The sequence below is a fragment of the Phaethon aethereus genome (genome assembly GCF_964289735.1).
Source record: "Phaethon aethereus genome assembly, chromosome: 4".
NCBI classification, from domain to species: domain Eukaryota; kingdom Metazoa; phylum Chordata; class Aves; order Phaethontiformes; family Phaethontidae; genus Phaethon; species Phaethon aethereus.
The window spans coordinates 5,569,526-5,591,488 of NC_138578.1; the positions used below are offsets into that span (position 1 = coordinate 5,569,526).

Below are 21,963 nucleotides of genomic sequence, written 5' to 3' on the forward strand. Positions count from 1 at the left end.
TTAACATGTGGATCTGCACATTTTGCACAGCAATGTCAGTGGAATTTTTCCCCTTTCCTTCCCATTGTCATTCCCATTAGTGGGATAATACCTAGGTATATCCATGTTCCTTATTCTTTAAGGCATTGACAAGCTGTGGAAGGGATAGAGTGGAAAATAATGTGGAGTGTTGTATAATGAAGTTCTGGAAATCCATGGTACTCTTCAGACTCAATCTTCTGGGCAAAACTGGAAGCAGTTGACTGAAGAGGCCTCAGAAAAACTCCAATTTAAAGAGAAATCAAAAATGATCAAGATTGATTATATTTGAAGAGAGATGACAAACAGAGGCAGCTATGAAATTGCATGAAGAACCTAGATAATGAACTCCTGTTACCTGTCTTGAAACAGAATACCAGAGGATAGCCAATTAAATGAGGATGAGAATTTAAATGAGAATTGTATCGGGATCTTCCTCCAAGGTAGTGTTTTTGATCAAGATTTGAAATACAGAATTAAATTTGATTGGATACTCATGCCCTGGAAGTAGTTGGTAAGACATGGATTCCATATAAACTTCCATGGTTTATGTAACCCTTGAAAGCAGGGAAGACTTTCATAGGGGAATTGTTTTTCACACATCTCTCAGATGTAGAGTATCCTGTACTTTCCTCATACGTGTCTGATACAATCTGCTTCTGTAGACAGCATGCTGCATAGATAAACAGGCCAAACACAGGACAGACCTACTAGTTTTCCTAAATTTGTAATATGGAAAAAGTTACTGTTTTTCTAAGTGCAAAGTTTCAATAATAAAAATAAAATTCATTAAGCAGATCAATGATACGAAATGGAGGGCATCTCATCTGCTTTCTACCAGTTCTTTAGATTTTATTCCTATAGTTTATTCCAATTTGTTAATCTGTTAGGTTTAGTTTTCAAATGATGTGGAAGGTAATATTTGATTCTGAAATCCAAGTAATCTAGTAAACCAATTTTTTCTTAATATAAGACTGCAACTTGGATGAGAGACATGGTATAAGACAATATTGTACGCTTATCCTTTTCTGGTAGCGTCAGTGAAAGTTAAGGTGTCTCAGTTTAACTTTGTAGAAGGCATACATAACTCAGTCCTAAAATATCCTTTGAACTATGGAAGACGCAGTTCGGGAGCTTTGCTGTCCTACAACATGAATTGTTTAAGGGAAAACGGTTCGTGAAAATCTTCTATAGCTTTTCTGCCCCCAAGAAAAACAAACACAACAGAATACAGTAATTGCATTTCTTGCACTTCCTTACACAGTACTATGTGTCTACAGATCTAAAGAAAAGGGAAAATGCCCTGTGGAGCAGAATTTGGTGAAAGCCTTCAAATGGTTGACAGCCCAACAATGAAACTAATGTGTAGCCAGCTGTGTGTTCTCCGTGTGGTTACAGCAGTACTGATCAAGAGGCAGGACTGTTGAAGGTCTAGGTCCTGTGTCTGATAGATCTTAAAATAATTGTAGTCTTCATATGCATTCAGTTCTAAGTATTATTTTCCTCTAATTTTCACCTCTCTCAAGTTACAGTGAGTAGAGCTGTTATTAAGCTAATTGACTTGCAGCAAGGGAGAAATTATCTCCTTTAGCACTGAAAATGAGAGGATTTATATGAGCATCAGCAGAACCTGCTGTATCTTAATGTGACCCGGAACAAGATGAATAGTCAGGCTTTGGGACTACAGAGGAAAATACAAAAACAAGGCATTCAGGCTCAAATCTTCCCTTTCTGTCTATCCTGTTTTGCACAACCTCATATTTAATTGCGCTGAGTGTGGGAAGCAGGAAGGATGACACATGTGTTGAGAGCACGCTGATGTGCAGGTACCTCCCTGGGCTCTGAGGTGTGGGATTCATTGTAGGCATCCCATGGTAGCACCACTGGGAGCAGAGCCTGCCCTCTCCGGTGGGCTGGTTCAATTCAGCAGGCTTGGCCCACTTCATGAGTTGAGTGAGAAGGGCAACAAAGAGTTTCATCTCTTCCCTGTCCTCTTGTGCCCGTTTTCAGAACTCTTGGGAACTCCAACAGTAGTTTGGGGAGTTGCCATGAACTGGGGCAGGGAAATCATTTTTGCCTACCATTTTGGTTGACTGCAAAATACTTGCATTCCTCGCCTTTCTGTCTGTTCTTCAAAACTCACCTATAAAAGCCTGACAGGATCTGGTATTTTGTGGATGGAATAGACAAAATATAAAAAATCCTAAATGAACAGCATGTAAAGGCTGCAGAACAGACAGGATTAGATTAGAGGTGGTCCCTTGTAACAGTGTACAATAAATGCACTGAAATTGTGAGCAGTAAGAAAACTTTACCCTTCTATGATTCTTCAGAATTCTCAAATGGAAAGCCTTCTACAAGGGTTTACAGCTATTAGTGAGGCAAGACTTTCGGACAGCGCTGCCGGTTGGGAAATTTGAGTCACAAGGGTAATGAGCAATTTACAGAGAAAGGCAAAAAAGGGTTGTGCAACAGCTCAGGTTTCCTGACTGTCAGAATTAATTCAGAACTACACCAGGTAATGTAAATTTGCTTGATCGTATAAATCTTCCCTGGCTCCATTATATTTATAGTGGAGACACTGCTATGTAAATCAAATTCAACTAGTTGGCCATGGACAGATCCATGGCAGCTATGAAACCAGCAGGACAGCCTCAGAACAAAAAAGGCAGTTGCAAGCTGGAATCTCTCTGTGGTGGAATTGAACACAGCTTTTCTGGTAGCATACAGGTCAAAGAGGAGTATCTTTCAACTATTAAAAATATATATTCAAGCATAGACTGCAGTGTAATTCATTATTCTATCACTTAGTCTAATGGAGCAAAACCAGCTGTTACTGAGTCTCTGAATACCTGAAACAAAACTGTTCTGAGTAACATGGAGACAATATCAGAACTGCAAACAGAGTGTGCACAATGCCAAATTAATTGTAATATAGGTGTTCTGAGAGTTAGACACACTCTTGTGGCCTGTAAACATTTGTTCAGTAGCTAAAATATCAGCAATATACTAAATTGGTAATGAATCTGCTTCTAGTGCCTAGCAGACACCGCATAATTAATTGTCAGTCATAATTTAACTTAATTTTAAAGTGTTGTGCTTACATTGAGTTGGGAGGCCTCAATGCTGCCTTTTAATGCTGTTGCACAGATTAGAGGGTGACACGGTACCCATGACAAAAGTACCGTGATGACTGATGTAATATTATGAATATATTCAAGTTGGATTGCCTGCAATAGGTTTATATACAGTTAAAAAATGAAAGATGTGCCCAGTTGGCTAGAAATGTTATTACCAATTTTTTCTTAGACCAACTCTTCTAGTTCCAGATTTAAAATGCTAAAATAATAATAAAGCTGTTTAACAACATCAATGTCACTGCAATTCTGAGTCCTCCCTCCACTTCCCTGATGCTTGCTAAAGAGGGTACAGCTAACCTCAGAAAAGTGAGTCTGCTCTCAGCTCTTGGGTTACAGTCCGATCCTGACAGCTTAGTGCAGTGCTCTTCAAAGTGGGGTACGTCCACCCCAGCGGGTGTGCAAGATGATCCATTTGGATGTGGGAAGAAAATACTGGAATTTCAGTATTAAAGTATATAATTTATAAATAAATATACATACACTGGGGTACACACTCAAAAAAATTTTACTGATATGTGTGCACGATCAAAACAATTTGTGGAGACAAGTGCCTTAGTGGACTGCTGTTCTACAGGCTTTTTACTGTTCTAGAAGCTTTTGTGCTTAATTTGTTTCACCCCACTGTAGACATTGCCACTTCTTTTCTTTCCTGCATTGTTACTGTAACCGAAAACAAATCGAAAAGTCCTCCCAATTGCGGTACACCATTACGCAGGTCTAAACAGAAAAAGGAGTATGAATAAGAATAATAGAATAGTAGTGAGGTGTAAGTGCAATGTATTCATCACAAAATTTTTGTGTGAAATTGAGTTTGAGTGTGAAGCAAGATACATTTTGCTTAGCATGGTATATAGAAGGGAGTGGGAATATTTGCAGGTGGCGCAGCACAAAAATATCTACTCTGCTGCTTTCTGTCAGAGCCGGTAGTCTTGCTCACCATAAATCATTTCTGTCCCAGTGTAGAGAAGCTTCATAATTCACTCTTCCAGACCTTCACAAGGAACTTGGTAAGGAAAAAAAAAAAGTCTTTCCCACTATCCTTGAATGGGTCTTCTTGTCCCTGTCTGTCCAAAAATAGAGACCACTTGACTCCAGGGGGAAGAAGCCAGGAATGCAAACATGGCACAAGCCAGCAGCTGTAAGAGGGTCCTCTCACCCTTGGGAATGAAGGGTAATGGCATTCCTTTGGGAGGCAGACACCTCTGTTTTTGTCAGGAAAACAACTGTTATCAAGACTGTAGAAGCTTAGTTAGTAGTGTCCTTGTGGTATAATTTTAATAGGTGAAGCATCCTAATAATGTTGATTTTGTAGTGATCAATTTTTTTTTTTTTTTAAATACCCAGCCTGCTAAAATAACATCCATTGCTAAAAGCTGGGTAACTTGTTGCATTTTTTTTCCTTTTGTGTAAGTTGTTTGTTGAGCATCTATTGTTTTATCTGTTCTGGATTCATAAATTAGATAATGCTGGTTCATCTTTTCCTGATACTTATGATTTAATAGAAGCAACTCAATCTCTGCCTCAACTCTAATTTGTTGACCTAGAAGCTATTGCCTCTAATTGGGAAATGTTGTTGTAGTAAGGAAATACGCAGCACAGAATGAGCATTCAAAAAGATAAAAGCTGTTTCTCCTGAGTGCTTGTCCTCATTTCCCTACCCCTCTGCAGTACTACTCAGAATCCCAAATAAAATCAGGGATTGGGAAGGAGAGCAAAACAGAAATAGCCCTCTGCCCTTTTATTCTGGGGAAGGAGAGCAGAAATGCTGGGGAGAAGCTGAAGAGCAGGTCATACAGCTGCCTGTGGGGCTCTGTGAGAGCAAAGCACCTTTGCTGCTCTGATCCAGAGATGGGTGGGAGCACGAAAGGAGCTGCTGCCCAGAGGCCAGATTTAGTTCTATACCATCATTTTAAAAATCGTTTGCATTCCATTTCAGTCCCCTCGTGAAAGATATTAAATCCTGTGGAAGAGTGTGCATTGAAGTGCAACCAAGATGATAGTTTGTTTATGAGGAACAGCTAAAAAGGGTGATCCTTCTCGCACTGAGATAAAGAAAATGCTGAGATACCCTGAAAGAAATTATTTTAGAAGAGGGCTGGGAATAATAAAATCAAATAAGCTCTTTTTAACTGAAAGGGAGGCTAAAATGCTTGTTAGAGTAAATATAAATCCACTCACAGCTGCTTCCCTTTTGAAGAAGGAATGAAGAAATATATGAAGCTCTATTTATATTTTACAGCATTTCCCAGAGGTGCAAGATTATTGAATAAATAGTGTTATTTACTAGGTCTAGTCTTCAGAGATGCCCACAAAGGATTCCTTTTATATCTCCTGATCTGTGGTCTTAAGAGAATAAATCTTTAATAACATAGCGTGCAAACTACTAGCTGGCACAGAAAGAGTAATCATTCTCATTAGTTAGACGTGTTTGAATGAAACAGAATGTGGTATGATAGAACAAAACAAAGCATCATAACTCAATATGGGACGCAAAAAGTAATAATTTTGTCTGACTTAGTATGAGACTGCACACCTGCATTCCTTCCTTCTGCACCGCTTGGTGGGAGAGCAGGGAAGCAGGCAGCAACACAATGTTCCCAGCAGCTGGGCTGTCGTGCCAAGGTGAAATTCATCAAAATGGCACTTGGGTATCATTTCCTCGTTGCAGCCAGGGAGACCGGAGGATCAGCTTATCCATCTCTCCCGGTGCCGTGGCTGCGTAGTTGTTGTCGACAAAGTTGCAGGAGCGCCCCTAGAGAGGAGAGAGCAGCTGGCAGGTTGGCATCACGTACTGTAAGCCACCTCTCCTGGGGATCCCTGGTGTGCAAAGTGGTCCAAGGTCATTCTCAGAGAAATGGAAACGTGGCCATTGCAGCATCACATTCATCTTAGTTACACAAGCTGAAAGCAAGAGTAAGTAGTTCTCAGGTCAGATCAGGTGAATTAGGCACGGGATCAGCAATATTTCATTGTTCTATGAAGCACAGGATTGTAGTTTGCTAATTTTACACAGCTAGTGGTAGTGATTTTACTAGGAATTTGTTTGCACAGTGTTGACCGGAGAGAAAAAACTTTTGCTCAGATTTTCCTGGAAGATAGTCTCAGCTGATCTGTAATATTTGTGATGCCATGTAGAAGTAAAGGAGACCTTTTCTACAATGTAAAGTTGTATATTAGAGTATGCATTTGGTTACAGTTCTTTATAAGATTTAGTCCTTAACATTTTCAACCAGCCTTTGATCATCTTTCTTTTTGTTGTAAATAATTAAAACATGAAGTATTTGACATAAAACCCGCTGTAAAATGCTAACTAAGGTCTCTGACATTTTTCGCCTTCATTGACACAGTTTCATATGCTGGAAATTATTTATGATGATACACTCGATCAATTTTTCAGCCTCCACTCTAACATTCTTAAAATTACGGTGGTATTCCCTTCAGGGAAAGAATAATACCTATTTTCCCCAAACTAGCAATCTTTTCAAGTTCCCTTGCTTTTTCTTCCAGGGCAGAGCTCTAGTTGTTGGCAGGTGAGGAGTTGCCAGGAGGTGAGCTGACATTAGAAATGTCAGAGGTCAACCCACGTGTAGGAAAGAAAAAGGCTGTCAGGAAAACAAGTTAACCTTTTTTTATGGAAACTCTCTGATTTTATCTTTGTTGAGAACACTGTAGTCCTACGGCTGGTCTGTTCCTGCTTTGAGAATTGAAATAAAAAAGGGAACTTCGAAAAGGTTGTATGTTTGGCAAAATGCTTATTATTGGTTACCTAAAAGGGAGGATTTGGGGATTTTTTCAATCTCACTCCCTATCTGAAAAGATTGAATCCTAATGATTTATCAGTGTGTATCTTCTAATTTTACTTGAGTCAGACAAACTGAAGCCCTCAGCTTACTTTATAAGCCAAGAGGTGTTACCAAATGACACTATTAAACAAACGCATTTTCCATGTGCATTCACTGCAAGTACTCTGTAGTGTTACAGTTAGGTGTTCAAAATATAAGTTCAGTAGCTTTGAACGTTTATAGCAAAGGAAGCCAGTGTTTTAAATACTCTGAAACAAAAGAATACAACTGTAGAGTCCAATTTTTCATTCTTTTCTTTTTCCTTTTTTAGATTGAAGGGTGGAATTCCTTTACAAAAGATGAACTTCAATTCCTGAACTAATTTCAGTATTATGGCCGTGATAAGCCTTTTCCTTTTTTAAGTGGCTTACATCAAGTTTTACTTTAAGTGGAAATTACCCATTCATGGCATTAGCAGATTTATTTATAAAAAGAGTAATGTTTCTATTTTTTTAATGGAAATTCATGCGGAGAATTTATCTTGGGAGAATTCCCCTATTATAAAAAAAAAAGCTTTTTGGGGGAAAAAAAAACATGACTGCTAGAGAGGCAAGGGTTTCCAGATCCTAATATAAGAACAAGATTGGTTTTTGAGTGAAAAATTACTTTGGAAATAGATGATTTTGCAAAACAAAAGTTTCAGTCCTCAGCCCTTCCGCAGTCCCTGAGAGACCATCTTTGCAGTTTGTATATTCCTGCTCCGCTCATCAGCACTGTTTACGTGCATGCAAACATGTCCTTCCTATGAGGAAGCTTCATGGCAAACATTGCTTCCATTGGGAGTGTGAGAGTCCAGTTGGAGCAAGGGATGTAGTGGGGAGACTTTTATCTGAGTAGCAATTTCACAGTAAGGTGCTGGAACAACAAAATACAAGCAGCCTTATAACTGATGGATATTGAGCTATTTTGTTGGGTTTCTTAATTTATTTTATTCAGGAGTACTTTTGCACAATTATTTGAAAGTACTCACTCAGGTTTCAGGTTTTTTTTGTTTCTGGGTATGATTCAGCTATCTGCCCAGTGCTTGAAGAATAGCTTTGCAGAAGAGGTGAGCTACTTACCCTATAATACTTCACAGTTGTAGCAACAAGATTTAAATCACAGCAGTAGAGGTCAGCTGTTCTCTTGGTGTCTGACTTCTTTACTCTTCCACGAAAACAGAATTCACACTTTTAATATTGCATTTGTATCCCACTTGAAGTAAAACTGTGGTTATTGTTTTTGCTGTATTCTCCATTAAGTAAATTTTCATAAAGGGTATATAAATATTGTACAACCTCACGGTAGGATTGCGTATCCTAGTTCACACAGACCTTATAGTACCTATTCCACAATTTTCTTCATTGATTGCATTGAGTTGGCTTGAGAATAAGGGTATAATTCAACAAAGAGCAAGGGTAGTAGGATTCTGCGTGAATGTGATCAAAGTCTTGAACCACTACATAAGAGCTAACTGCAAATTAAATTTGTATTATCTGTGGTTACGCTGCCATCTAGTGATACAAAGAGTCAATGTCTGCTTGCTTTATTTTGTTTTCTAAAGATCAGCATCTTCATGACACATTTGTCTAATTACGGAAACGACCGCCTGGGGTTATACACCTTTGTGAATCTGGCCAACTTTGTTCATACCTGGACAAACCTGAAACTGCAAACGCTTCCTCCGGTTCAGCTGGCTCACAAGTATTTTGAACTATTCCCTGAGCAAAAGGACCCTCTCTGGCAGGTAGGCAGGCTGGCTGATGAAGAGATCAGAAAAAAATTGTCTTTCTGTTTTTTTGGTGAAGTTCTTTGTTTCAATTTCTTGTAGAGAAAAGCAGTAATATATTTAGATTTTTAGTTGGTTCCACAAAATAGCGTACTGAAGCTTCAGTGTATGTGCTTGTTTTCTGTGTCACTTCCTTCTCCATAGAAAGGTTGTGAAATTAATATGTATTAAGATGTGTAATTAAAGTTATCTTTTAATTCATTGTATTTGTGACTTTACTTGCTTTTAGAAATGTGGGAAGTGCAGGAAAGGCATGCTGTGTTATTTCTCTTCTCCTTTTGGATCTAGCAGAAATGAAGCATTTGACAGAAGTATATGATGTTTTAAAAATTGGCCATTAAACAAATGAACTTCTTTCCAAGTGTGTGAGGGCATTTTGGATGAAAGAGAGAAAAGGGCATTAAGACCATGGCTGCCTTAATGCTAAAATTGGCCAGCCAAGTAGAGTTAGGTTAGATAGATTAGAAAGTTTTCACAAATGGCTGTGAACTGCCCAAGCAAGAAGCTTACTGGCGCTTAATACATTGATGTTATCAATTCTGTGGATTATCCCGCTTTCATAAGTGAGCAAATTGAAAATATCAGGAATGTGAAGACCTGCTAAGGCTGAAGCTTGCACTGACATTGCAGCTGACAGTGTCTTCAGCCCATCGCCCAGCCCTCTGAGCACAGTCCCAAAAGAGAGACTACTGCACCAAGTGGTCAACTCTGTCAGGTTCTTTTTGCACATGCTCAGCGACGGTTCAGCCAATTCAGTCGAATGGCTGAGTGCTGTAGGTACATGTGTCCCTCCAGAGATAATATGTATCCCAAATATCATCCTTCTGAGGTGACTTGGTAGAAATATTCTAAGGAGCAAGCTTTGCTAGATCAAATGTAAAAATGTATTTAAGCTTGCTTACTCAAATGTTTTCTAGCATTGGATATTGAGTTGCCAAGTTAGAATCCGAGTGTGAGATTGCAAATTTGAACTTAAATATGCATCTTGAAATTCATGCTGTTATTGAATAAAGCATTGAACTAGGGGGAAAATGTCAAGAATTTCGCATAATGTTAAGAGAGAATGAATTTTAAAAACGGAAATTAGCCTGTAGACAAATGACTTGAAAAATTAGAATTACTTAGAAAAGAAATGTATAAGTAACAGTGACCAACATATACTGAATGTCATGTCTCTTGTCTATAATGCACGTGAATCTGAATAGTTACATTTTTTTAAGCCTAAAAGATGGGTAATTCCCTTTGTCTCAGTGTAGTGCTGCCAAACAACAGTGTCAAACGCTGTTTGCCAGTAGTGTTTCTAACAAATTTAAACCGCTTCAGTTGTAAAGCAGCACATGAAAAAACAGGACTCAATATTATCTACTGATTTGGACTGGAGGATCAGATATGTATTTGTGAATGGAAATCCTTAAATTATAATCAATTTACTATTTTAGTTTAAAAACTACAGCATGTATAGGGTGGCAGCTGCTACAGTAATGTAGAAGAAAGAGTCAATAATTAAAGAACTCATTAGCAATTTTAAGTCTTCCAAATTTGTATGTAATTGATCAATTGATTTTGAATTATTTCCACATCTTAAGTATGTGGGATCAAATTTGTCTTTGGCATAACTCTGCTGAACATACTGACATTTCATAGGAGAAATGATCCTGTCCAGGGTCTGTTGAGTAGCTGGGGCAACTATATGTATGTAGGAAGGAGTGTCGTGGTTTAGCCCCAGCCGGCAGCTAAGCACCATGCAGCCGCTCACTCACTCCCCCTCCCGCAGTGGGACGGGGGAGAGAATTAGGAAAAAAAAAACCTCGTGGGTTGAGATAAACACGGTTTAATAGGACAGAAAGAAAGAAGGAAACAACAATGATAATACCAACAAAGGAATGTACAAGAACAAGTGCTGCCCAATACAGCGATTGCTCACCACCCAGTGATCGACAGCCCGTCCCCGAGCAGCGATTTCCGCCCCCCCGGCCAACTCCAGTTTATGTACTGGGCATGACGTCGTATGGTAGGGAATATCTCTTTGGCCAGCCTGGGTCAGCTGTCCCGGCTGTGTCCCCTCCTGGCTCCCCGTGCACCCCCAGCCTGCTCGCTGGCAGCCCAGCACGAGAAGCTGGACTGTCCTTGACTGCTCAGCAACAACCCAAAACATCAGCACGTTATCAACAGTTTCTCATCCCAAATCCAAAACACAGTCTCACAATAGCTTCTGTGAAGAAAATCAGCTCTATCCTGGCTGAAACCAGGACAAAGAGGTAGAATGAAAACCACATTTCTTCAACATACTTGTCTCATAAAAAAAACCAACCAACCATGTAAGACATACAGTTTCTCTCCTGGTTACATTGCAGGTACCTTTCTGAATCAATGAAATAGTTCTTTAATACAGAACATGGTTTTCTGTCACAAGGGAAAATAATTTTTTCTGGTAAGAATATTTGTACATGGGTGAAAGATTGGTAATTTATATAAATGTAACATTAGAATGTTATCAGGTGTGATTACCAGTGAAATTCTTCGTCGTTCTTCTCCGTTTTAGAATCCCTGTGATGACAGACGGCACAGGGATATCTGGTCTAAAGAGAAAACCTGTGATCGATTACCAAAATTCTTGGTTGTAGGACCCCAGAAAACTGGTGAGATTTTATTGTATTTCAACAAGATAGGCTATGTGTAAGTTCAAATAATTATACTGATTAATCACGTTCTACTCAGACTGCTGCGTAGAGATCTTGATCCTCTAATAGCATTTTTTTTATTTTCAGATATCATCCAAATATAGTTTAATAATGTAAGTTACGACAACGGTACACATTGAAAATATAGGGTTAGGTGTGTGTTGGATTTTTTTTTTTTTGGCTTTATGTCAAAATGAATAACACTTTGATAAAGAGATCAACAAGATAGACAAGGTCTTGTCAAAACAGGAGGAGGAAGGGAAGGCCATTTTTCAAATGATGTAGATTCTTAACTGTAAGTTTTTGTCTGTTCTGCAAGTGTCTTGTTTATAGAAACCTGTTAGTCAAGAAGTTCCTAATGGACAGATTGAATTGCAAGGTTGCAGTAGTTCATAAGTTAACTTAATGGTTCATTTTCTTCTCTGTAATCAGAAAATTGCATGTGTGCTTCCTTTCATCTTCACCAATCTCCAGTAGTTACTGAGTGCAAGATTTTAAAATTATTTTTGTGACAGTCTCATAAAAAACAATAATTGTTTCTAAAACACACTTACTAAAAGTGTGAAAAACAGATTTCAGCATTGGCATTTCAGTTTCTGTGTTAACTATTTACAGTTCTGTAAATATCTTCAATTTAAAGCACAGAAAGCACAGATTCTTAGGTGACATAAATCAGCATCCCCTCACTGAAATGAAATGGAATAAAGCTGGTTTAGTCCATCTGTGGGTATGACCCCCCCCCCCCAAATGTGAGTGTGTATTTATTCTTATTTTTTTATTAATCTTGGACTTTTATCCTATTTGCAGGTACCACAGCCTTGTATTTGTTCCTGATCATGCATCCTTCCATCATTAGTAACTCCCCCAGCCCAAAAACCTTTGAGGAGGTACAGTTCTTTAATAGAAATAACTACCACAGGGGGATTGATTGGTAAGATGGGTTATTAGTATAAATATAAAAGTTTATATATTGTGAACAGTACAAAAATGACATTACTGTTGGTAATGGTAACTGTTTATATATGGAGTGAGATAAAAAAATAACCTTCAGTATTCTTCTAAATTAATAAATAAATGCAAGTGAATAACATCTTACTACAGAAGGTCATAAATGCATTAACTTTTGTGAGGCTGTCTCGCAAATATCCATATAGTAATATATGCAAAACAGTAACAAAATATGTGTTTCTCATTACACATGCCTTTGAAGTTGGGACAGTAATGGTTGTTAGTTGTATATATGGAGGCAAAAATTACGTTCCTGTTGGAAATCTTATTTCTTAAAAGAAAAAAGGTAATTTCAGGGAGAGAGATTTTTTCCTTTAAATAGGATTTAGAAATAGCAATCAGATAAAAGGGGGACAGGGAAAGCCTCTCAAAATGTTTTTCAAAGATCAAGTAATTAGGAGAACAGTACTGTCTCTGTAGAGTCTGTAAGTGGTGCTAAAAAAGAGTAGGTATCACTGCTGCCATTTTCACTATGGCTACCAGGGAATCACCAGACATAGCTACACCCAGAAGGTCATTCTTGATTTCTCTTACTTTCAGAAAGTGCTGCAGTATAAAGCACTACAAGATGAAAAGTGGTAACACGCTGTAGTGGCTGGGGAGCACCAGTAAAAGATTATTGCTATTTTGTATTGTTTCTGGTTTTTCCCCCCGCTTTAAGGGAAAATAGTTTTCTTGCCTTTGATTTAGTATTCATAAAATTAACAGGTTTAACACTGTTACATGGCCTTAGCACAGATACATCAGATCCAATTTCTTTTTAAGTCACTTAGTTTTTACTGAGTTCTAATTGTTGCAGCAGATCCTTATTACAAAATACGGTGAGTCAGACGGTTATTTCCAATAGAGAGATGCCGGCTGAATGACTGGAAATTAGAAAGCTGACTGCTTGCTGTGGAGGCTTTTGAAGTCAGAGAGGATGACACACAAGCGAGGTATAGCGGGTCCACACTGATGGAGACAGCCTAAGTACAGTAAGCCAGTTCTTCCATAAAATCAATGTTTTCATATTGCTAGAAGACCACTTTGCTGCTTCTCTCATTCCTCCTACCATATCCACTTCCCTAACACACAGATACAATTTGTCTGCTAAACGTGTGCCTAATTACCTTCATCTTAACACAGCACTGGTGCATAAAGCTCCCTGTGGCCAACCTGTACAGACCAGGTACATCCTTTTGACAGGTTCTTCCTCTACAGCACCCATTTAGCTATTTGTACCTCTCGGTTATATGCCTCACACACCCCTGCCAGGTTCTCACAGTTAAGTTTTGGGTACTCAGAACTACATGATGGTAGTTGCTTAACTCTTAGATTTGCATTCTGTCTGCCAGACAAACCTCTCAGGCCTTCAGTCTGATAGTGTATTTTAATGCCTACATGTAATGATGGTAACTAGATACAAGGTCTCTCCTCATTGGTCCATGAATTGCCTAGGATTCTTTCATGGCAAGAGTATTCACAAATAACAATCAATTCAATTTCTTTTATGGTTGTGGAGATACAGCTTTTTCCCAGAGCTGACTTTCACTTAGTCTTTGCCTGAGCTTACATTTAGACCAAGGCTAGCAACAGAAGCAGGAAAGGGTTCTTTCAGCCCTTGACAACCTCAATGCTGCTATCTTGAAAAAGGTGTAGATGTGTGTTGTAGTCTCCCAGCAGAGATGACAGAACAGTAAGATGAGAACTGATCTTTCTGTGCTTAAAATGGAGAAGTCTAAAGAGAGCAGTCATGCATTTCTTTATGTAAGCATTGTTACAGATTTCTTAGACGAGTCTCTCTAAAGCCTTCTCAGCTTTGCTCTTCTTGAGTTTAATAATTGTCTCATGAATGAGGTACTAAGCAAGAGTTCTGCAGTCTGTGTTCAGCACAAATGCTGAGCCTAAACTTCACAACCGCTTGATATCCCACCGTGTCCAATCTTCAGCATTTTTCACTGACACCACATCAGCTTCTACTTGTTTCAAGTTTGCCATGCTATCTAAAGAATCAATTTAACTTTTTCCCAAAATTTGGTGTAGTGCCATATTTAATGTTAAGTGTTTCTTTATAAGGTTGGAGTCCTCATTGTCTTGCATTTACTCAGTCTTACTACCAGGACTTCAGTACAACAGCATAATGACACTGTACATGATGTAGAGCAGATTTGCCTTCAGTGCCTATTGCCTCTTTCAAAGCTGGCCTTTTTCTTTGCTGTTGATATTCTGGTAAAATACTCTGTGGTCACAGTCAGGGTGGGTCGTTAGTTTCTAATAATTTTATTTGTGAACAGAACTTGGTATAACTTCATCATTTTCATCAAATCAGCCCTAATTTTTTTTGAAAATGCAGTCCACTGTTCATTCAATGAAACAGTATCATATTCTCAGGTATTTGCATTAGCATTAGGCAGATATAAACACTTAATAAACTAGCAGGGCAGTGACCTTTATTTTATCAATACAAAGTTTAACTGAAAAATCAAGACCACCAACATTTCTCATTTATTCTTTTCCTCAACAATAATGAAAAGTGGTGCGAAGGCCATGGATAAAGAAGTCTGTATGTGACGTAGGAGATTGCTGGAAATTAACTGCAACTTCATAATGGATGAGGAAAGCTTGCAAAGAAAACAAAAGGAATACAACCAATGTTTCCACAAAAATGTGACTAATAGAACAATAAGTCAAAGATGCAGTCACTGCTTAGAAACCTTTTTACCTGATGAAACTGGGGGGGAGGCAGTTTCAGTGTATCTTCCCCATGTAAGCAAGCTCTATTCTCTTTTGAGTAAAGCAATTTTGATACTGAATATCTTCTTCTTATGGTATTGCACTGTAATTGATGTCAGCAAAAGGCCAGATGTGGAAAACTCATCTTCTGCTTTTGACTTTGATAGGAGTTTGTTCTGACGGCAAAGTGAGAATTCACTGATTTTAAGAATATACATGAATATCGTAACATTTTCATCCAGTTACCAAAAAATAGCTGCCATGTCTGGTTACATGTAGTGAGAAGAAGAAAGCTAGTACCAAGTAAAATATGATAAATATGATGTAAACTTCTGTATGCTTTTATTTGGCAATTAGGCTGTTATTTTAATTGATTATTCTTGAGTAAAGCAGATTTGTCAACCTTTGTGTGACTTCTAAGTAATTCTGAGAATTATGTTGCTTTCCTAGGTACATGGATTTCTTCCCCGCTCCTCCTAATGTGACCACTGACTTTCTCTTTGAGAAAAGTGCCAACTATTTCCATTCTGAGGAAGCCCCTAAGCGAGCTGCTTCCCTCATTCCTAAGGCCAAGATCATCACCATCCTCATCGACCCATCCGATCGGGCGTATTCCTGGTATCAGGTATGCACTTTGAAGAACATGGGCAGGCACAAGTCAAGGTTTCCACCTTCAATATTCTTTCCTCTTTATAGCCTTTCAGTATATACATATATAAAGGGTTTGGATAATACAAGCTTTTATTTGTCAGTCAGCGCACCATATATGATCATCTGTGGGCTAAGGTATCTGTCAATGTAAAGCTGAAATTCTTTCAAAGGTTAAAATACCAGAAACCACCTTTCAAAAGTCTGCATATAATGCAAGCATGTAAAAATGCTTACTTACTCAACTAATTTATGTAATCAGCATGTACAAAAATGAGTTCGTAGACACAGGTATCTAGTTCACACTCAAAATACAAGATTAAGAAATTTTTGTTCTTCTAGTCCACAGATTTCGACAGGAATTTGGCAAGATAAAGATATAAAAAATAATAATAATAAAAAAAGATAAGATTCCAAAGAGAACACAGTCCTTTGAACTTCTGTGACATGTTTTGTGTAATCACAGCTCTGAGTCTGATCCCATAGCCTACCCTGCTTTGGACAGGAGGCTTGACTAGAATCCCACTGAGATCCCTTCTGACCTGAATTACCCAATGATCCTCATAAATACCAGTGTTCAAATTTGCCTTTCTGTGTATTTACCTTGAGTAAGCTGGAAAAAGAAAATATGAAACTACTAGAAACAGAGCTTTTTAGTATTTGTGTTTATTATGTATAAGTCATTTGTACAAAACCTGCCACTCAGTTTATTGAAAATAAACATTTATACATTGTTGTGTTATTGCTAGTATCAATAGCAATATTGATACTATCAGTCTATCTTCTGATTTCTTCTGATACAAACAATATTTATTGATACAAACAATGTTTATTCCAGCATTTTCAACAAATTAATACAGATGAGGACTTCTTAACTTTAATGAACTTTTGGTGTAAATAATCACTCATGGCAAGGCCAGTAAGACCAACCAGTTTTGTCTTATTTTCCCAACTTTTGTGGTCTGTAAAGCTCCAGCAATGTAACTTCTATTACAGCATCAACGATCACATGAAGATCCTGCAGCTCTGAAATTCAGCTTCTATCAGGTGATCACAGCTGGACCTCGAGCCCCATCTGAGCTTAGAGCTCTCCAAAAGAGATGCCTAGCACCTGGATGGTATGCTATCCATATTGAAAGATGGCTAACTTACTTCCCACCTTATCAGGTGAATAAGACTGTAACTTGACATCCTAATCTTATATATAGTATCCTAAAAGATAGCCTTTGTAAAAGTCTTGCCTACTGAATACTGTTGCTTAGGGCTATCCTAGATATATTAGAGCATGTTTTAAGACATTGCTTCTTCTGCAAAATAAATCAAAACAATAATCTGTAAGCTCAAGAAACATCACTGCTGCTCCTTGAACTGTCTGGTACCCTGAACTGCCTTTAACTTACAGCTGTTTTTCATTTGCTCATGCTTCCATCACTCTGTGTCTGCCTTTTTGTCAGTAATGTTGAGGAAAATAGAACCAGGCGTGCAGTGCTTTGTGGGCTGTTTAATACCAGATGGTCCATCAGGATTCCCAAAAGAAAATTTGAAGGAAAATGAAGGGAAGGTGCTCAATAATACTTGTGCCTACTCTGAGTGGTAGCAAGTATCAGCTGGCATCAAGGGAAGTCAGCTGGGATACTGCCTTCCCTGCATGGGTTGAGAAGAGGTTTGGTGTCTGAATGCTTTGGGTTGTAAAAAATATCTTTTCCATCTGAAATGGTTTTGTAACACCTTAATATTTAAATGCATCAGTCTCTTTGCCCACTTCTTGGTCCTTTCCTGCAGTAGTCTCCCACTGTGTCAACCTCTTCAGGCTGTGATTGTAGTAGAAAATAAACCTGTAACTGTACAAGAGTTCACACACTGTCCCACTGCTGTCCATACCGCTTGATTTCTAACATGTTTCTGGCACAGTTTGGACCCATAGCAAAAAGCATCTTGCCAAGCAGTTCCAAAGCACAGTTAGAAAGATAACAGAACCATTACCATTGAGGAGTGTGGACACAACTAGTTTGGTTTTCTGGGTGAGAGAGTTAACCAACATGGATCCAGATCATACTGTGCCATTTGGCTTTGAGACCAGAGAGCTGTCTCTGATTTGTTGTAGTTAGCAACACATATAAAGCCTTTGTGTACGTCAGTGTGTCTGCCATCTTGGGCATCACCAGTTTTTTAGGTGAATTCATGTTTTGCCTCACATGACTATCCTGTAACTGTCAAAGCACTGTGTCTCTTCTGCACACTTTGTTTTTAGAAATTTGTCACACGTTACTGCCCATAACAGTGCATCCATTTATCAGAACCTCTGTTGGGACTCATTCATGCACTGAAACGGTTTGGCACATTGGTGTTCCTAATCATCTACATTTGGTATATATGAGTATGATCCTGAATCCTCAACATATTCTTTGTGCTAAGACCAGTTTCTCTGTGCGTCTTTGAACTTCAAACGGTGTGTGTTTATGGATCCATAGGTTTCATTACAGGTGGCACATAAGCAGCATGAAAATTGGATCTCCCTGCAAGCTTCTGTTGGCATATAACAGCCAAATCATTAGCCGCCTTCTGGACCTGTGTAAGATCAAGCCTCAAAAGATGCATATCCTAACCCCTGAGCATCATGTGATGTGCAGGACCGGGCAGACAGTATCACATGATCAGTATCTTCTTGGTAGATTTATTTCTGGAATGGATTTTTCTGACATGAACAGCATGTCTGGTGCTACTCCGCACCCAGCATTTAAAGATTACTTTAGTTGAGGGAGGTTGGCTGTGATCTGAACCTCCTGTTTATCCAGGACTCGCTTAGCTGAGACAAGCTGGCTGGAGTCTGCACCTTCTGTTTTCCCAGGGTATGCCAAGGAAGCTGTGGTGCATCTAGTTGGTGTTATTCTCCACATATTCTCTTTGGGCCAGCCTTGCAAACTTCATGAGATATACACAATACTGTAATATCATGATACTCGTAAAAAATGCTCAACATTACGTTCTCATTAGCTTTTCTCCAGAAGTAACCCATGAATATTGAACAGTATGCATTGTCATACAGGCTTTTGCCAGATTTTACATCCCACAATGACAGCAAAGAACCAGCCCTGGCAGCCTTACGTTTTCTCTCCAAAAGTACTAGGGATTAACTTGCATTGTAAAAGCAATGATATAGGTCATATCCAAACTATTTAGCAGGTTCAAGGAGCTGCTGAAGCGTAAAACAGTTACATAAGGCAGACCTAAAATCAGCTCAGCTTAAAAGTACAGCCTTATCTAGAAAAATGAGAGCCTTCCTTCACCAAAAGCTTTTTCATACAATGATGTATTGTTGTATGGGTTTAGAAGTAAGGAATTTCACCTAGCAGCTGCTTACTGGTTTCTGTCCTTCTGGTCATTTCCAGTGACAAGCTTTTCAACATTACTGTAACATATATATGTATATGTTTGTGTCTATGAGAATCCTAGGTTATTTCTCTAGACATTGACACCTTTTTTTGTTGGCTGGACAAATCCCACTCAATTTCCTGCCAGTATTTCTTACCTTTCTAGATCCCTCACTGCTATTTCTCTGTTGTCACAACAGCTTCCAATTTAATATCATTTCAGATTTAATTAACATGCCATTTACCCTGATCCCAGGTCATTAAACATGATGACAATTAAAACTGGACCATTTATCATTCTCTGGGGCAGTACTCTCCATATAATGAATGAGTTTGACAGAGGTGGAAGTTTCAGACTGAAGCTTGAAATAATGAATTTTAAATTAAACTTCCATTTATTTTATTTGTTATAGTTGCTAATTATTGATGGACAGCAGCTGAGAACTGACCCGTCTACCGTAATGGATGAAGTACAGAAATTTCTGGGAGTCTCTCCTCATTATAATTACTCCGAAGCCCTAACGTGAGTTAATTTAATCATCATTTTCACACATTCCTACATTCCTAAAATACCAGTTTATAACTAAGCTCACTGCAAAATAAAGCCTCTCATACTTCTCCTTCGAGCTGTCAGTAGGATGTATTCTTCAATGTCTGCAAAGAACGCAATTCAGGGTTAGATTTTCTGTGAGTCATCCACTGAGCCACTCGATGTGGAGCTTGACTGTTACAGAAGTAGATGTCTGACAAATGAACCAAGTAAATGATGAGAATTGCAGATGAATTTTTGATGAATCAAAACTAATTTTATTTCCATAAGTGGAACATGGACTGCTGACATGCATAAACAGAAAGGAAAGAGAATTAGTTTCTGGTTATTTTTTATTTTATCTGCAAGACAGATTCAACGGTATCAGTCAGGAATGTAATGTCCACTGTGTACATCATAAATACAAATGCACACAAATCCTTTGGATTCTGACATTTAGATTGGGTTGTCCTTACAATAAGACTGATAACCTTAGGTTTATTCTTTTGAGTCTTCAGCCCAAACTTGGGAGATGCATCCTGCTTGCAGTATCTCACAGCCTTTACGTTGCAAAATACTTGTTTCAGGTTTGATTCGCATAAAGGTTTCTGGTGTCAGCTCCTGGAAGAAGGAAAAACAAAGTGTCTTGGAAAGAGCAAAGGTAGAAAATACCCTCCTATGGATTCTGAGGTAAACCATTATGCTTACTGGCATTATACAGGGATTCAGTTGCCATCTATGGGGTGCCAGACAGGCAAAAATCATAAGAAGGGAGAGAAGACAAAGTTAAGTAGATGTTAGTTATTTTACTACTTTTCCCTACAAACGAAAAATTTAAGATAGCTGTGGAGTGCACAGACTTTTTCAGTTCTTTATTTCAAACATGAAGAATTTAAGTAATTTTAAAAAACAACTTTTAAAACCTGCCCCCGCCCCCTTAGAAAAATAAATTTGTCAGCCCTGACATCCACTTGGAAACCTGTCCCCTTTACCTAAGTGACTTAAGCAGCAGAGGCTCCACAGTGCATGTTATTTTCTGGGTTGTGATCAGATATGTGTATTTGTGTGTGGTCTCTTGTCTTTGAGAGTAGTTAGACCATGACAAGTAATGCAGACTCTCATGTGATCCAGATTTAGGAGACGTGAGGTTCTGTTTCTATGAATTTTATAAATACCTTCCCCAGACAAATGCTCAAATGAAGAAATTTCCATCAGATCAAATGCTGCAGCCTGTACCTAAGGGCAGTTTAGTTTCCTATTCTATGTTTATTCTCTCCTGTGTTCCATTTCATATAGCCTGACTAAAATGCAAATAAAAACTTACAGTTCGAACAGCAGGAAGTATTAATGTAGCAAGTAAGCCTGGATTTTTTTTTCTCACAGTCCTTAAATTATAAGTAACTTTACATTAACAGAATCATACTGATAGAAAATCACTGGGTGAGAAGACTTGGCCAGAGACAAGACAAGAATGTTTTTATTGTATTTTTCAACTCTTAAGTACTTCTGAAAATGAGGTTATTGATACATGCCTACCTATAAAAATATTTTAGAAGCTTTGGTTTCAGTCACACTTCAGTAAATTCAAAGTAACTGCATCAACTTCAGTGCGATTCTTAATTTACATGACTGTCTAAGAGTAGAATTGTACCTGTTGCTTTAACTTCAGTGTTCATTTTGGACAACCTTTGTTTATCCTGAAATTACCTTTTACAGTTCAGCTCCTAACTGAAGAGCTGAAACTTGCATGCAGTGGATAGTGTAAAACAATATAAGTTGCATAAGATGAAGTTTTGACACAGGTAAAATAAACTTTGAAACCTAGAATTCACAGTAACTGCAGTACAGTATTTTATTAAATAAAAATATCTCCTTTTGTATCCATCAGTGCAGGGCTTTTCTGTCAAACTACTACAGAGATCACAATGTGGAACTGTCAAAACTCCTACACAAATTGGGACAACCCTTGCCATCATGGCTGAGACAGGAGCTACAGAAAGTAAGATAGCATTGAAAAAAGGCTTTTTGAAATCTCTCTTCCACACTTCAGTCATCATACCTAAAGTCTCCAGTAGCTACCAGAAGGTCTTGTAAGATATACCTCTTCAAAAAAGAGTAAAAGATAAAAATTTTTTCCATATGCTGGCATGTGGATTGTGAAAATACATGTGTTTCTTAGAGCTCTGGTGGGCCAAATCTGTCTCATAAACATTTCTGGGCCTGTGGACTTGTGGACTACTGTGCAT

At 38.4% G+C, this 21,963-nt stretch overlaps 1 protein-coding gene across 1 annotated transcript in view; it reads left to right on the top strand.

Moving 5' to 3' along the window:
• LOC309404858 (bifunctional heparan sulfate N-deacetylase/N-sulfotransferase 3) overlaps positions 1–21,725 on the top strand; it is a gene marked incomplete at both ends in the record, with an annotated part of 59,900 nt that extends 38,175 nt beyond the window's left edge. The window contains 8 exons of the mRNA XM_081999483.1: positions 8,544–8,726; positions 11,311–11,407; positions 12,257–12,380; positions 15,620–15,794; positions 16,814–16,984; positions 19,602–19,711; positions 20,305–20,407; positions 21,606–21,725. Coding sequence (XP_081855609.1) covers positions 8,544–8,726; positions 11,311–11,407; positions 12,257–12,380; positions 15,620–15,794; positions 16,814–16,984; positions 19,602–19,711; positions 20,305–20,407; positions 21,606–21,725 — 1,083 coding nt within the window. The remainder of the gene's footprint in view (positions 1–8,543; positions 8,727–11,310; positions 11,408–12,256; positions 12,381–15,619; positions 15,795–16,813; positions 16,985–19,601; positions 19,712–20,304; positions 20,408–21,605) is intronic.
• Between the last annotated feature and the right edge of the window lie 238 nt (positions 21,726–21,963).